Source organism: Pleurodeles waltl, chromosome 4_2 (assembly GCF_031143425.1).
Source record: "Pleurodeles waltl isolate 20211129_DDA chromosome 4_2, aPleWal1.hap1.20221129, whole genome shotgun sequence".
Classification (NCBI taxonomy): Eukaryota; Metazoa; Chordata; class Amphibia; order Caudata; family Salamandridae; genus Pleurodeles; species Pleurodeles waltl.
This window is the reverse complement of record NC_090443.1, coordinates 694,086,071-694,103,354: the sequence shown is the minus strand read 5'-3', so window position 1 is coordinate 694,103,354 and position 17,284 is coordinate 694,086,071. Positions and strand designations below refer to the sequence as shown.

At 42.5% G+C, this 17,284-nt stretch overlaps 1 protein-coding gene across 1 annotated transcript in view; it reads left to right on the top strand.

The window, feature by feature from the left end:
* Positions 1–3,474: 3,474 nt before the first annotated feature.
* Positions 3,475–17,284, top strand: part of SPATA1 (spermatogenesis associated 1) — a 277,801-nt gene continuing 263,991 nt past the window's right edge. Inside the window, exon 1 of the mRNA XM_069232296.1 lies at positions 3,475–3,672. Coding sequence (XP_069088397.1) covers positions 3,637–3,672 — 36 coding nt within the window. The 5' untranslated portion in view covers positions 3,475–3,636. The remainder of the gene's footprint in view (positions 3,673–17,284) is intronic.

The following is a 17,284-nucleotide window of genomic DNA, read 5'->3' as shown; positions in this document are numbered from 1 at the left end:
AAATTTTTACACATAGATGTGACTCTATCATCTGGATTCCATCCTCAGATTAATGGTCACACGGAACGCCTAAATCAAGGACTACAACAATATCTATGCTGCTTTTGTAATGCGACTCAAAGCAATTGATGCTCGTATCTACCATTGACTGAGTTTTCCTATAACAATACAGTCCACAGTGCAACAAGGTCCACATATTGTTTTTGTACTTATGGTTTCTATCCTACGGCTTTTCCTAATGTCAATCGTGCACACTCCACTGTTACAGCAGTTACCTCGTTTGCTCTAAGTCTCCTCCATGTACAGGACCTGATATGTACCAATCTCTTTGCTACAAAACATTATATGAAGAAAGTAGCTGATACTTGGCGTAGGGTATAAAGTATGGCTTTCTTCTTAGTTTCTACCCTTTCACTTATCCCAGAATAAGTTCAAGCCCCGTTACTATGGACTTTTTAGAGTTCTGCATGTGTTGAATCCAGTCTCTGTTCGACTTCGTCTACCACTGACTTGGAAAGTTCATCCAGTTTTTCATGTGTCTCAACTCAAACCTTTTGTTCCTGATCCCTACCATAGACATGCCCATTGTTCTCTTCCTCTGTTGGTTGATGGCCATCCTGAGTATGCAGTACGGGAGATTTGTGATGCCTGCATTTTTCGGAATCATCGCCTTCAGTTCTTGGTTCACTGGAAAGGATATCCCATTAGTGATTGTTCTTGGGAGGATGCTTCCTCTGTCCATGCTCTCCGCTTGGTCCGCACATTTTTTCAGCATTTTCCGGACAAGCCTGATGCTCGGGGGGGGGGACCTACTGTCCAGCGGGCTGCAGTCAGATTGGTGGTCTGCATTTCGGGCAGCCGCTTCTGCAGCGGGCGGCTTTTTGGGCGTCATGCTTTTGGGCCGCGGTGTGGTCTGAAAGTCCTCTTTTGGGCTCTGGGTCACGCTGCGCTCATTCACGACCGCCATAGTTTTGCTCACCTTCTTTCTGGGTTTCTTTTTTCTTCTTTTCTTTTTCTCTTTTTTGGCAGTATTTCACTGTTAAGACATGTAAAACACATCAGTACATCTCCCACCTTTAACATACACTGCACCCTGCCGCTGGGGCTACCTAGGGCCTACCTTAGGGGTGCCTTAGATGTATAAAAAGGGAAGGTTTAGGCTTGGCAAGTGGGTACATTTGCCAAGTCGAATTGGCAGTGCAATACTGCACACACAGACAGTGCAATGGCAGGCCTGAGACATGTTTACAGGGCTACTCATGTGGGTGGCACAGCCAGCGCTGCAGACCCACTAGTGGCATTTGATTTACAGGCCCTGGGCCCCTTTAGTGCACTTTAATAGGGACATGCTGGTAAATCAAAAAGGCCAATCATGGTTTAACCAATCACCAATACAATTTACACAGAAAGTATATGCACTTTAGCACTGGTTAGCAGTGATAAAGTGCCCTGAGTCCTAAAGCCAACAAACACTGATAATAGGAGGAAGGAGGCTAACAGTTTGGGGATGACCTTGCAAAAAGGGCCAGGTCCAACAATTACCCTCATACTATTTTACCAAAATCTTGTGGAAATTTCTCAAATTCTCTTGGCCTATTATAAAATGTATATGATATGCATGTCTATCTACAGATTAGAAATGATTTGCACTCTGCAAACCTTAAACATTGAGCTGTACAAAAAGCCCTAATAACGAAATAAAACAAATCATAAAATTATAATTGTTTTAACTGCTGTTAAATATTTTCCATTATTTCCAAAACTCTCAATTAGGTCTCGTTTTAAATGTCACTTTGTCATATGCAAGCAGTACTGGAAGGAAGGAGGAACCAGCCTGATCCGCGATTCAACAGCTATTAATCAGTCAGATTGGGGATCTGTATGGTGCCAGTGAAATATGCTGAATTGGTCCTTGTCTAATTTGCCAACATCCGGACACAATTCAGCAGGGCTTACATATTGTTTGCTTGGAGCAGTAACCTGCAGGAGATGAGGGGGGTTTTTATTTTCTGTTCCAGCTTGGGCCCAAAACAAAGGGCAAATTAAAGAGCCATCAGCCTCCTTATGTTTGAGTACTGGCTGGAAGCTATCTGAGCCTAACAACTAGATGCCAATGCAAAGGGGAAACAAAGGCACACAGCTTGTTTTCACTTCACAAGTACTTAAGAGAAACTTGAGTACTTAAGAGATTTGAAGGCAGGTTTTCCATTTTGCACAACCCTTATTTGTAAAGAAATCTCCATACACTATGAGAAGGTCAGGTATATGTTAAAGTATGAGCATTAATGTGAATAACAATTTAAATAGCACTTTCTACTTTTTTTACTTAATACTTTTATAGCGCTATTCTTCTGATTCTAAGGTGTCAGAGCGCTTTACAGCACATGCACACATTATATATTGACATTAAATCATATTAACTGTATAGTGTAAATCAATGTACAGGATGTTATATAAGACAAAGAGGGTTTCAAGGTGTAGGCGTCACACATTGTCTTTCCTTTCAGGTATTATGTGCTAAGATTGTATGGCCGAGAGAAACACAAAGTCAGGATTTAAAACCTACATTGCATGGTGTTGTCCTGTATTACTACCCAGAGAAGCCCGTTTTAGCAGACACATAACAGATTAAGAAAAGTCTATAAGGTTTTTAACCCATCCATGTCTTGCAGTTTGCAAGAAGGTCATTGATGCTACTTCATAGCTTACTGTCCTATATTAAAAGAATTGTAATTTATGAACTGCAAGTAATAAAAGCGGCTCTGGGTCAAAGCCAGTAACCCACTTTCCTATCTACATAACATTATAATCTGTCATGTGCATGCCACACCATGTGCTATGCAGGAGACACATTAACCCATTATGCTACTTTATCAGTCAAACTCTGACTAAACAAAACACAGATCTCTCTAGCACGTGAGTTAACCACTGGGGGCATCTTATCATTATTATTATTCCCTTAGATTTACTGGGCAGACAACCTGTAAGATATTTTAAAATGCAGCCTATGCAACCTATTAAGCCAGAACAGATTTGCTGTCACCGTTTCTCCTTGGTGCCAATATCTCTGTGACAGAATTATTTTTAAATAAATGCATAGGATGAATCTCAGGCGGCTTTGTATGACTGATCCATTATGACTCTACCCTCTGTTGTAGCCTGCCCAACCATGACACTGAGTCAGCGTATGTTAAATTAAAGACTTTTGAGTGGAATTTAATAACTGGTAAATGTTGCCTGCACATGTATATTTTCTTTGAACAACGTCATGTGAAAACAACACAGCTTAAATAAATAAAGCTATGTATATTTGCGCAGCTCCGAGATGAGGTCCTTGTTGTGGCAATCGCAGTGTTGACTGGAGGGAGGGTCAACAGTATAGAGATTGCTAAATCGAGCTACTGAGGTGTGGCTGATTTCAGTTTGCGAGCAAAGCCGCTGGAAAAGTGTCCTGGCGCTTGTCACTTACCAAAACACTCCGCGCCGCGCAGCGGCATTCTCGTTTCCTGAACTACTGAAATAAAACAGGAGATAACGTCTCCGAGAGTTCACGCGGATTTCTTGCCATACTGGGAGGAGCATGGGCGGCGAGGCAGCAGGGCTGTGAGGGGGCTGTGGAAGCGGGCCCGAGGGAATATGACCGCCAGTCAGACCAGGCCACAAACTGCTGGGGTAAGACATTGCACTGCTTCGTTTTTTAGCCGTTCAATGTACTATGACATTGGTACAACCGCCCGAATGCCAATTTCAGTTGACCAGTTTATAGTTTATGGTGGATCCGATTGCTGCATAAGGATTGAAACAGTTATTAAACTCATGGGCACAGTTCTAGATGATGGCAGCTCTTAGTTGATACGGGTTTCTTCGTGTGTGTTTTCGCATCTATTGAGTTGGATTGTTTTTAACAAGGAGCTTGAATTTGGTGTGCTGTTAAACAGAAGCGCAACGTGTGCTGCAAGCAGAGCCCGTACAAACCAAGGATTGGCAGCAAAATAGTGGAATTGTGGAAACGTGCTAATATACCGGAAAATGTTGATTTACAGAAGGAAGTGCTATTTTTGTGTATTCCTATTTATTGGGTATATCTCCCCAGCTGGTTCTTTAGTGACTGTGTGTCTGGAATGATCAAAGTCGTCTTGCTGTTGAAAATAGCGTTCAGCATAACTACTATTCTGCAAACTGCTTAGATAGGAATATTGGGGCCAGGTGTACAAAGCGTTTTTGCGTTGGCAACCTGCACAAGTGGCAGAATCGAGGGAAGTTAACATTAAGGAGACTGCGTTTTTTCCCCACTGTTTTCTACAAATGTTTTCATCTCTTTCTTTCACCTTTCTTTTTATACCTTTCCTTCATTCTTTTGCGTTCTTACTGTTTTTCGTGCCTTTTTCATTTTTTCCTTTTTTTCTTGTCTTCTTCCTTTCTTGCCTTCTTTCTGTCTTGTCTTCTTTCTTTCTGCCTGGCTGGTTTCTTGCCTGCTTGACTTCTTTCTTGCCTGCCTTCTTTCTGTGCTTTTCTTTCCTTCCTTCTTTCTTTCTCCCATTGTTTGTTCATATGTGTCTTGCTTTCTTTCTTAAAGGCAAGAGGCTTGTAGCCATGGCAAGTCTGATAGACTTAGACTTTTTTTTTAGCTCTGTGTTATCTAAGACTTTTTAATTTTACTAACATTATGTATGTAATATAGTTACCAATAGGAGTTTCAGCCAGACGTCACCTGTTAGTCTGTGGTTGGTGGCATTCACATTTTTCTCCAACCTCTCCAGCATATACTTATGTTTTCGCCAACTTTCTTCAGCCATTGGCTGACTTCACTATGAGTTACAGCATGCCACCCTTTTACAAGGAACACATCCACACACATAGTAATTCCCCTCACTGCCACAAAATACTGGGGGAATGTATTTTCTTTTAGACCAAAATACTTTTTCCCTGTAGCAAATGTTATTGTTTTCGATTGATGAGGGCCAGGCATATTCCTGAACTATAACGTTTGGCAAAATCCATGAAAAAACAAAACAAGAATTCCCAGAGGGCTGGCAACCAATGCCAGACTTACTGGCTTTGCCAATGCTTGTTAGCTGTGGACTTAGACAAATCGATGGAATGTAAAACTAAATCCAACAGAGTGCATTCAAAGACAATATTTTTCATGGGCTCCATGAGCCTGGGAATACTTTGCGAGAGACCGCAATGATTACATTTTACCGAGGGTGAAATACTCTGAGCAGAACATGATTACTGGCTGGCTATCTGAAAGCGATGCAACCTTGTTAAATAGATGCATCTGCTTCACCAGGTTTTTCTGAACATACAAATTTGAAGCTTTAGTCCTACAAAATGCAAAATAATCTGCAAATTAATATTTTTAATGCAAAACTAATGTTCTGCACAATTCCACAATAGTCGAATGTTCTGTACCTCCATTGTGTAGGCTAGAACAATCTTTTCTATGCGGAATGACTAGACGATGTGCAAAGTAAATTACTGCAAGTCTGTATTTGAACATACACAAAACCATAGAAATTCAACAGTTACAGTTATACTTAATGAGGTAACTATAACTGGTGCTGCCGCCATGCACACATTTCACATCACAAATTTTATTGCAAGTGTTGCAGTTATATTATAAATTATGTCATAAAGGTTGTCATTACTGATGTATTATGTAGGGTAAATAACAGTGCATGGCTACTTGAGTTATAGTTACCTTAGGGCACGAGTTATAATCTCTTGAGATAAGTATACCTATAACTGTTGCATTTTTATGTTTATTTGTGTGTAAAATATGAACCTAACTATAACATACCTGTAAAAATTTTTTAGTACATTTCTAAGGTTTTTAATTGAGTTTCCTACCTATATTGTCCATATAACCTTTTGCCTTTTCAGTGAATTTCTAGGGTGCTTTTTTAACCCTAAGTAATATTGATTTACCTTACGTTAATCTAACCCTCGTCGTGCATGGCCTACAGCCAAGCCCTGCAGCCAGCCCCCTATAGACACAGAACCCCGGGCCACACATGGCCTTTGGCCGTGCAAGGCAGGGGTTGTCCGCAGGCCCTGGCATGTGGACAGTTCCTGCAGCCAACCCCTGCAAGCACTCAACCCCGCTCCACACACAGCTTTTGGCACTGTGGCCAACCCCCATATGCAGAAAACCAGGGAGGGGGGCAAGCAGCCCTTCTACCCGGGCCAAGTATAGCCCTAGGGACCCCATCTCAAGGGGCCCAGCCACTTAGTAAAAGAGGAGAGGGGCCGTATATGGCGAAGGAGTAGGCGTGCAGCCCTCTCCTTGTAAACTAAGATCTTGCCACTGGGAGCTGGCGGCCACCGGAGCCGTACACAGCCTCGGGACGGGTGGGTTCGTGCAGCCCACCTACCCCATAATTTACATTGGCTTGGCTCGGGGAGGTGGCGGTCCCTAGGTTTGAAATTTGCCATGAGGCATGCTTATTTTTGTTTGCCCCTGGGAACTGGCCCACACAGGGGCTGAAGTTTAACCAAGCACATGAGACCAGGCTTGTGTTTTTTAAATATTTTTTGCCAAGATATATGGACCCGCTGTGATTTTGTCAGCAAAAATAAAAAAAATGCTCTGGGCCCCGGCAGGGTGCCTGTGGGACCCCACCACTAGGCCTAGGGGTTTTGGGTATTCCTACCCTGCCCCCTTCTTTTTTTATTTTTTATTTTTTTTGGAGTCGGCTGAGTACAAGTCCCAAAATGGCTGCCAACACTTCCTGACTGAAGTGCTTGCAGCCAATCAGATCTCAGTATGAAATCTGTCGGATCGGCAGAGGCTGTGCATCCCTCGATATACCCATTTAATTTTCCTTTAATATCTCCAAAACTACTGAATGGATTTACACCAAATCACAAGCACTGGTAAAGCCTATAGGTCTCGCCTATACAAGAGCTATTGGCTTTGGCAATTGTTTTGCCATCTTAAACACCAGTGTGGTTCCTGTTCAGCATGGGTAAAAGGTAGTGGCATGGAGTGACAGAGTGGAGTGGGAGAGTAGAGTGTCAAAGAGTGGATTTGTTTGAATGTCGTAGAGTGGAGTGGGAGGATTAGAATGTCATAGAGTTGAGCAGGGTTCAGTAGCAGAGAGGGATGCAGAGTGGATTGGGGTTGAATAGGGTGGAATGGGTTGGAGTAGATTGAGGTAGTGGGGTGGATTGGATTGCAGTAGAATAGGATGGATTAGATAGGGTGGATTGGTGGGGGTGGATTGGATTGGAGTGGGGTGGATTGGATTGGGGTGAGGTGGGTGGGATTTGGGTGGATTGGATTGGAATGGGTGGTTGGTTTGAATTGGTGTGATGAGTTGGATTGGATTGAGGTGGGGTTGATTAGATAGGACTGGAGTGGGGTAGATTAGATTGGAGTGGGGTGGATTTGATTGGGGTTGAGTGGATCAGATTGGACTGGAGTGGGGTGGATTGGACTGGATTGGGTGGATTGCATTGGAGTGTGCGGATTTGATTGGGGTGGGATGGGCTGGGTTTGGATTGTGGTGGACTTGATGGATTGGAGTGGGGCGGACTGAACTGAGATGAGGTGGACTGGATTGGAATAGCATGGGTGGACTGGAGTAGAGTGCGGTGAACTTGACTGAGTGGGTGGTTTGGAGTGGGTGAGGTGGATTGGAGTGGGGTGGTTTGGGTTAGGGTGGGCTGGATTGGATTGGGTGGGGTGTGTTAGATTGGGGTGGATTGGAGTGGGGTGATTGCTTGGAGGTGGAGTGGGTTGGAGTGCAGTGGGGTGTATTGATTGGATTGGAGTGGGGTGGTATGGACTGAACTGGGATGGGGAGGGGTGAATTGGATTGTAGTAGGGTGGATTGTAGTGGGGTGGATTAGAGTGGAGTGGATTGTATTGGAGTTGGGTCGATTGGAGTGGGGTAGACTGGATTGATTGTATTAAATGCAGTGGAATGAAATGGCATGGTGTGGGCTGGATTGGGGTAGAATGGGGTGGATTGGAGTGGAGTGAGGTGGATTGGAGTTGGGTGGAGTGGATTGAAATAGGGTGGGGTGGATTGGGGCGGGTGGACTGGAGGAGGTAGATTGGGTTAAGGTGAAGTGGATTGGATTGACATGGGGTGAATTGGACTACAGTGGGTGTACTGGAGTGCGGTGGACAGGAGTTGGGTATATCGGATTGGGGTGTATCAGATTGGGGTGGAGTGAGATGGATTGGATAGAGCGGGGTGTGATGGAGTAGACTGAATTGAGCATGGTGTAATGGATTGGGGTGGATTGGATGGGGTGGCATGGACTGGATTGGGGTGAGGTGGATTGGGTTGGGGTGGATTGGAGTGGAGTGGATTACTGTGAATTGAACTGGAGTGGGGTGGATCGGATTGGATTGGAGTGGGTCGAAGTGGATTGGATTGGTGTGGGTTTTTGGAGAGGGGTTTACTGGATTGAAGTGGGGCAGATTAAGGTGGTTTGGAGTGGGGTGGATTTGGCTGGAGTACAGTGGATGAATGTGGACTGGATTGGACTGAGTGGAGTGGATTAAAGTGGATTGTATTGGAGTGGGGTGGATTGTACTGAGGTGAGATAGATTGGGTAGAGGTGGACTTGAATGGAGTGGGGTGGATTGGATTGGAGTGTGGTGTGATGGGTTGGAGTGGGGTGGGGTAGGTTGGATTGGAGTAAGGTGGGTTTGATTGGAGTAGGGTAGGATGATTGGAGTAGGTTGGATGATTGGAGTGGGGTGGGTTGGAGTGGGATAGGGTGGGTTGGATTGAAGTAGGATGGATCGGACTAGAGTGGGGTTGATTGGACTGGAGTGGGGTGGACTGGACTGGAGTGGATTGGGGTGTGGTTGATTGGGATGAGGAGTATTGATTGGAGTGGGGTAGATTGGTCTGGGCTGGATTGGGGTGGATTAGATTGGTGTGGGGTGGATTGGACTGGCGTGGGGCAGACTTGGTTGTAGTGGGGTGGGCTGGGGTGGATTGGAGTGGGTTGAGTTGGGATGGAATGGAATGGGTTGGCAGGGCTCAACAAATCTACTCACCACTCCCTATGGCCAGTTTTATGTTATGAGGTCCAGCTATTTTTAGATTCCACTTAACCCTTCTGGCCAGTGGACAAAGAACAGGTTTTCTCTTCAGTCAGAAACTGAATTAGCAATTAAGATGCCTTTAAATCTGATTCTTGTAACATTTGCTCTGTGTTTAAAGACCAGGTCAAAAGTCAGTTTGTCTTCTTGCAGTGCAAATATTATTTCTTGTGACTGCAGAGTTCCAGGATTTTGTAAGGTGAACTGTCTGACCTATGTGAAATGAAAGGCCTTTGGTATCAGGTTTTTCTGAACACACAACATTTATATAACTAAGTCAACTTTACAAACATTTCAAAATATATTTCAGTAGCTGTGAAAGATCATTTTCTGTACTTCTGTATGATGAAAAAAATATATAATAGGATAGGAACAAAAGTCAGAACACTTTACTTGGGATGTACAAATGAAAAATGTTTTCTGAAAGCCAATTTTCACAGATTATTGTTAATACACTATATAGTTTTATCAATAAAGCTTCAAGTTTGTGGGAAGGTTTTTGGACATTTCTTGGAAATTTACTGTCTGTAAACGACAGTGCGCTACCACATCATGCTTTAGTAATATATCTATTAAAAGAGAGTGTTTAAACATAAACTGAGAAACACTCCTGCCCTGATGGCAAAGCTATTAGTAAACTAAGGGGCAGGTCATGCATGGATCATATGTACCCTGTTTGTGGGCTAGATTATACATGGAGAAAACGTTTAGTGTATTTAATCAAACAAAAGAAGATTTTTTTTACAAAAGAAATGCAGAGTTCACATATTTGAAGGTGCACTCATATGTGGGAATAAAGAAAAAGGTGACTGTAAAACACAATATTTGTCTAGGATCACATAATTTGAGACCCATCTCCGAATCAAGTACATTACAGTTAGGTCGAGTAGATTATTCAAGATGCTCGACCAGCAGGTCTAGTAGTATTTTCATGATTTTTCAAGGTCTGGTTGGGATGAGGTGAGGTTTATTGGATTAGAGGGGGGCAGATAGTTTTGGATTGGAGTGGGTTGTTTGGGATTGTAGTGAGGCAGGTTGTTTTTTAATTAAAGTGGAACAGATTGGAGTGGGGCAGGTTGGAGTTGGGCAGATTGAAATGGATTGGAGTTGGGCAGATTGAAATGGATTGGTGTGGGGCAGATTGTTTTGGATTTGAGTGGGGCACATAGGAGTTCAGCAGATTGTGTTGGATTAGAACGGGCAGATTGGAGTGGGGCATATTGTTTAAGATTGGAATGGGGCAGATTGGAGTGGGACAGATTTTTTTGGATCGGAGTGCGCAGATTGTATTAGGGTGGATTGCAGCGGGGTGGATTGGGTTGGTGTGGGGTGAATTGGGAAGGAGTGGGGTGGATTGGAGTGGGGCATATTGTTTGGGATTGGAGTGGGGCAGACTGTTTTGGATTGGAGTGGGGAAGACTGGAGTGTGGCAGATTGAAGTGGGGTGGATTCAAGCAGGACAGATCGTTTTGGATTGAAGTTAAGCAGAGGGGAGTGGGCAGATTGTTTTGGATTGTAGTGCAGCAGATTGCATTGGGGCAGATTGTTTTGGGTTGGGCCAGGTTGGAGGGGCAGAATATTTCTGATTGGAGTGTAGCAGATTGTTTTGGACTGGAGCGGGACATATTGTTTTGGATTGGAGTGGGGCAAATTGTTTTGATTGGAGTATGGCAGATTGCTTTGGAGAGGTATAGATTGTTTTTTATTAGATTGGGGTGAATTGTAGTGGGCAGATTAGATGGGGTGGGTTGGGAGATTGAAGTATTGAAGTGGGGTGGGTTGGATTGGACTGGATGGAGTGGACTGGATTGGGCTGGGGTAAATTGGGTTAAATTGGGGCGGATTGTAGTGGGGTGGATTTGAGTGTGGTGGATTGGTGTGTACTGCATGATATATTAAAGCATCATTTCCAAGATTACACTTAATAAAGAAACATTGTTGCTTTACAGTATGCCAAACAAGTTAATTGTCATCTTTTGAGAAGACCACTCATGAGCGAAAACGAAAGAAAACATGAGTGGAAAGTGAGAAAAGACTACTTGGCAAAATAAAGAAAGTTAGCTTTGAAAAATAAAACTTTGCAGTTTTGTTTGTCCTGCTGGGCACGTTTTGCCAGTCACAAGCCTTCTGTTTGCAGGGCATTAGAAGTTAAAAAGAACAAAATAGTACCTCGATCATGTCGGGAGTAGCGCACAGGCACTAACTGAGTTGAATCAATTAGTGGTTGGTCGTTGCTCCACACAGAGAAACGGAAGTGGTGCCAGGCACGCCTTGACGAATTACGAGGCTGTAAAGAAGAGTGCCAAAACGAACAAATGGTGAGCGACAGACGGGCTCCAAGCCCTTTTTCTTGCACACAACAGCATACACTGCCAGGCTCAACCCTAAAAAGTGCGCTTTCTGGACCAAGACCTATCTTTCTGCCAAATTAGATATAATTCTGTCCAGTAATTCGGGCTGCAGTTGTGTCTAAAATCCCTCTGGTAAATTGCATGAGGAAAACATGTTTAGGGGCCACCCTTTTTCTCAGCCCCCCGCATAATGATGCACCCTGAAACTGACAACACAGCAGCTGAACTGAGTGGCAAAATAGTTTTGAAAATGTTATGAGGATTCATCAAAAGGCACCAAAGTTATTGGCCAAAAAAACTCTTCTCCTATGGGAACTAGGTCCAAAATATAACTACCTTCTGAAATGTACTAACATTTTGTGCTGAATTACCCTCACAAAAGTTATTTACACCTAGTGCAAAGTGTTATTTGGGGATTTATGATTTACATTGCAATTCGAATCCTGATGTGCATTTGAAGGAAGCCTAAAGTAATACAAAGTATATGCTGTACTTTGCATTATTTTGCATCAAGGAGTTTTTCTATGGGTGGTGCATGGGCATTCCCATGAAATCATCCATTTGTTTTGGTGCAAATCCCTATTTACTGAAAAAGGTAGACAGGGATTTAATCCTGAAGACTGCGTAATGTGTTAGAAATTGTGAAAAAACTATTATTTTATCAAAACATTTCTAAGTTTGCATGGCTGCTGTAATGTACAATTTACATAGAAAATTATTTAGAAAATGTTTTAACTATGTCTAAGTATAGTATTTTGTACTGGAAGGATACTCTTTCAATATTTGTAAATAAACGAAAGGTTACAGGGACGTTATAGTGAGGAAATAGAATGAAAAAACTTAGAAATTCACTAAAAAACCCAAAGGTTACAGGGACATTATAGTTAGGCTCACATTTTAAGCATACTATGCCATAGGAATTCACCGGTTATAGTTAGAGTTATATCAAGTAACTATAACTTGTGCCCTAAGTTAACTATAACTCGAGCCCTGGGGAGGTGGCGGTCCCCTGGGGTTGCGGGGGGGCTATGTGGACCCCTGCATCATTTTATTTAAAAGCCCCGGGGAGGCGGTGGTCCCTGGGGCAGCAGGAGAGGGCCGGGTCTCCTCCCCAAATGAAAGTGAATAGTGCCCCTAGGACTTGGCCCACCCAGGGTCTTCAAAATTAGCAAGCGCGGGAGGCCACACTTCTTTCTTTTTTTAATTTTGTTTTGCCGGATCCCCCTCGAATTGTGGCAAAAATGTAAAAATGCCTTTTAGCCCTTCGGGGGAAAGAGAGGGGTCCCTTTGGGAACCCGGCACCAGAGCTAAGGGGTCAGGGTGTTCATACCCTGGCCCTTTTTCTGTTAAAATTTCCCTGTTTTAAAAAATGTTCTGGGACTTGGCTGAAGCCGAGTTCCAAGATGGCTGCCAACACTTCCATGTTGAAGTGCTGGCAGCCAATCAGATCTCTGCACAAGATAAGGAGGGGTTTCAAATCCTTTGTGTGCCTATATATACAAATTTGGATTTACTGAAATTCCTCAAAAACTACTGAACTGATTTACACCAAATAACACAAAGGGCTTTTCTGGACCAAAAGCTACCTTTTTGCCAAATTTTTTGCCGCCCAGTAGTTTTGGCGCTATCACTGTTTTAAAATCCCTATGGAAAACTGAATGGGTAAAACACGATTTGGGACCTCCCCATTTTTCTCAGTCCCCGCTTGACAGAACACCCCAAAACCTTTCAGACAGCAGCTGAAGTGAACATTGTATTTTCATGAAGATTCATCAAACAGTGCTAAAGTACAAAAAACCTTCTATCTATAGAAACGAGGTCCTAACTATAATTACCCAGTGGTGACTGCCACTAGGTAATATATAGATATATGTGTTCTATAGTATTTAAACTCTTATGTAAATATTTAAAATTTGTGATATAGTAAAATATGTTAATTTTTTAAAAAAAATGTTAATTTAAGTTTTGTAAAGTATGTTAATTTTTATGTACTTTTATTGTTTTAGTGTATTTATAAAAATGTTTATTTACTGCTGTTAGATAGATAGATAGATAGATAGATAGATAGATAGATTGATAGATAGATAGCCAGATAGATAGAATGGAGAACCAAAATGACAGCACTCAAACTGGGGAAATAAAGAAACTGTGTTTCATTCCAAACCTCACAAGACACATTTTGGCCACTCTAGCCCTTTGGGAGCTCGCTTTTGCATAAACACTTTACACATAAATAGATATATATATATATATAACTTAGAGGCAATACGAAAAATATTTTTGCAGCACACAAACACTTATAAAGTGAAAACACAGCACAAGAAAAATCCTAAACAAATGTATAAAAATAAGAGTACATTTCAATAAATAAAATAACACCAGAACGCCAAAAATCCAATTCGTTGAACCTATGAGGTTCAGTTTCAAAGTTAGCAGTAAAAATAGACTCTAAAAGCACAGAGCGTCACTCGCAGTCGTCTGGTCACACTAGACCGATAAAAAGTCAAAGTTTAATGCAGACTGCTGTAGAACATGGGTCACATACAGGGATCAGATTAGTCCTGCTGAGAAGTTACCTTCAATGTCCAGCGTGAAGAGTTCCATTCACATTGGAGGAGGTTGTGAGGATGAAACGGAGAGTCACGGATGGTCAGCACTGTAACGCAAAGAGAAGATCGGGCATTGTGAAAAGTCATCCCTGTGTCGCAGAGAGCTGGTCAAGCGTTGCTGGTCAATGCTGGTGGTTGACTCTAAGAGCAGGTCTCACCTGAGCTTCACATTTGCAGTCATTGCAGACAGCAGAATCTTGGCGAATAGCCCAGGTTGCGATGATCCAAAACTTCAGTATTTGTATTTTTCTTCAGGAGGAGTACACTCTGATGACAGCCAAGTGTTCAGAACCAGGGAAGAAACTTCAGGAGGTACCTCCTAGGGAGGAGGAGCTGTGGAGTTGTGTAGAGTGGAGTAGCGTACAGTGGAATAGTGTAGAGTGGAGTGGCATAGAGTGTTGTAGCATAGAGTGTAATGGCTCAAAGTTAAGTGGCAGAGTGGAGTGGCATAGAGGGGAGTGGCGGAGAGTGTAATGGCATACAGTTGATGGCATGTATTCAAATACTGTAAAATGGAGTGGTGTACAGTGGTGTACAGTCGAGTGGCATAGAGTGAAATAGCGTAGAATGGAATGGCATATAGTGGAGTGGCATAGAGTGGAATAGCATAGAGTAGAGTGGTGTACAGTAGAGTCACATAGATGCCAGTGGCATAGAGTGGAATAGTACAGAGTGGAGTGGCATACAGTGGAAGGGGACAGAGCTTGAGTGGTGTATAGTGAATTGGCATACAGTGGATTGGCATGAAGTACGGTGGTGCACAGTGAAGTAGCCTAAATTGAAGTGGTGTACACTGGCGTGGTTTTGAGTGGTGTGCAGTGGAATAGCGTAGAGTGAAGTGAAGTGGCATGTAGTGGAGTTGTGTAGAGTTCAGAGGTGTACCATAGATTGGTATAGAGTGGAGTGGTTAAAAGCGAAATAGTGTACAGTGGAGTGGCATACATTGGAGTAGCATTGAGCATAATGGCATAGAGTGAAGTGGCATATAGTGGCATAGAGTTGAGTGTACCGCAGTGGAATAGCTTAGAGTGGAGTTGCCTAGAGTGCAGTGGCATACAGTGGAGTGGTGTACAGTACAGTGGCGGAGAGTGGAGTGGTTTAGAGTGGAATAGAATAGAGTGGAGTGGGATAGAGTGGAATTGCATCTAGTGTTGTGGCCTACAGCGGAGAGTAGCATAGCGTGGAATAGCATCAAATGGAATAGTGTAGAGTGGAGTGGCGTAGAGTGTAATGATGTACAGTGGAGTGGGGTACAGTGGATTGGCATACAGTGGAGTGGCATACAGTGGAGTGACATACAGTGGAGTGGCATAGAGTGGAATACCGTAGAGTGGAATAGCATTGAGTGGAGTGGGGTACAGTGGACTGCCATAGAGTAGACTGCCATACAGTGGAGTAGGGTACAGTGGAGTGGCATACAGTGGAGTGGCATAGAGTATAGTGCTATAGAGTGGAGACACATACAGTGGTATAGCGTAGAGTAGAGTGCTGTAGAATGGAGTGGTGTAGAGTGTAAGGGGTTAGAGTTGAGTGGCATATAGTGGCGTACAGTTGAGTGGGGTACAACAGAATAATGTAGAGTGGAGTGGAATACAGTGCTGTAGTGTACAGTGGAGTGGTTTACAGTAGAGTGACATAGAGTGGATTAGCGTAGAGTGGAGTGGTGTAGAGTGGAGTGGTCTATATTGGGGAAATGGCAAAGAGTGAAATAGCATACAGTGTTGTGGTGTACAGTGGTGTGGCATAAAGTAGAATAGTGTAGCATGGATTAAAGTGTCATAGACTGCAATAGTGTAGGGTGGAGTGGCATACAGAGCAGTGGCATAGAGCAGAGGGGCGAAGAGTGAAATGCATAGAATGGAATAGTGTAGAGTTGGGTGGCGTAGAGTACAGTGGCATAAAGTGGAATAGCGGAGCATGGAGTGGTGCGGGATGAAGTGTAGTGGAGTGACATAGAATAGAGTAGCGTAAAGTGAAGTGAAGTGGCATAGACGGAGGTGGTATACAATGATCTGGCATAGAGTGGAGTTTCGAAAAGTGCAGTGCTGTAGAGTGGAAAGGTGTAGACTGAAATAGCATAGAGGGGAGTGGCCTTGAATCGAGTGGCGCACAGTGGAATAGTGTAGGGTGGAGTTGCATACAGTGGAGTGGCGTGGAGTGGTGTAGAGTAGAGTGGAGTTGCGTATATTCAAATAGCAATGAGTGGAGTGGCATAGACAATAGTGGTGCAGAGCATTAGGGTGGGGTAGTTTGTGGTGTAATAAAGTAGATTTTAAAAAGAGTAGTATGAACATGGCTGAAAGGATGTAGATATAATTTGACAGGAATATATATTATGTATTAAGAAGTAGTAAAGTTATAAGTGTTATATATTGTGCTGCGGCATACTGTGGTACATGCCTTTTACAAGGCATTTATGATTGGCTAATGGCTGCATTTACTAAGATAAAATGCAGCCATGTTGTTTTCAGCATACTTTGGCTGTGTCATGGGTTAGGGGCTTAGATATAGGTAAGTGGTAGGTATTATTGTTGTTCCCTATCTATTTCCACTTTATTAAAGTGGTAATAGGTAGGGAATTTAGTTAATATTTTTCAATATTAAAAAAAAATAATGTTTACTCAATACCACATTCGTACCTACAAAGTATGGCGTTGGAAAAAAACGAAAGAAAGAAATATGTAAAAAGTAAAAAATATACTATAGCACACTATATTTGTGCATTGTTTTGCAAATTAAATTTAATATTTCTAAGTTGCACAGTACTTTCCATTAATTTACTTTTTTTAATAGCAAACGTGTAATAAAATAATAATACATTGTAGTACACTGTATTTGTGAAATAGACTGCAGTAGAGTATATTTTTAACTTTATTATGCATTTTCGTATTTCTTTATTTACTGCAGTACTTCCTAACTTGTACCGCAGTACTCTGTGACTTTTTGTTTTAATCATACAGACACTTATAATCAATTTCCCTTCCTATGGCCACGTTAATAAGGTTTGATAGGCAGCAAAAAAATATATAAAAAACTACTACTTATCTAGATGTAACTCCCTAACCCAGAACATAGGCAAAGTGTGTGTAAATCAAAATGGCTATCTTCCACTTTTGTAAAAGCAGTCATTAGCCAATTACATATTGTTCTGTCACCTACATGTACCACAGTAGTTTCACATAATTTCGCGAAACTACTACAGGATACTGCGGCCTAGGATATTACTAAGATTTAATCACTTATAACTTTAACAA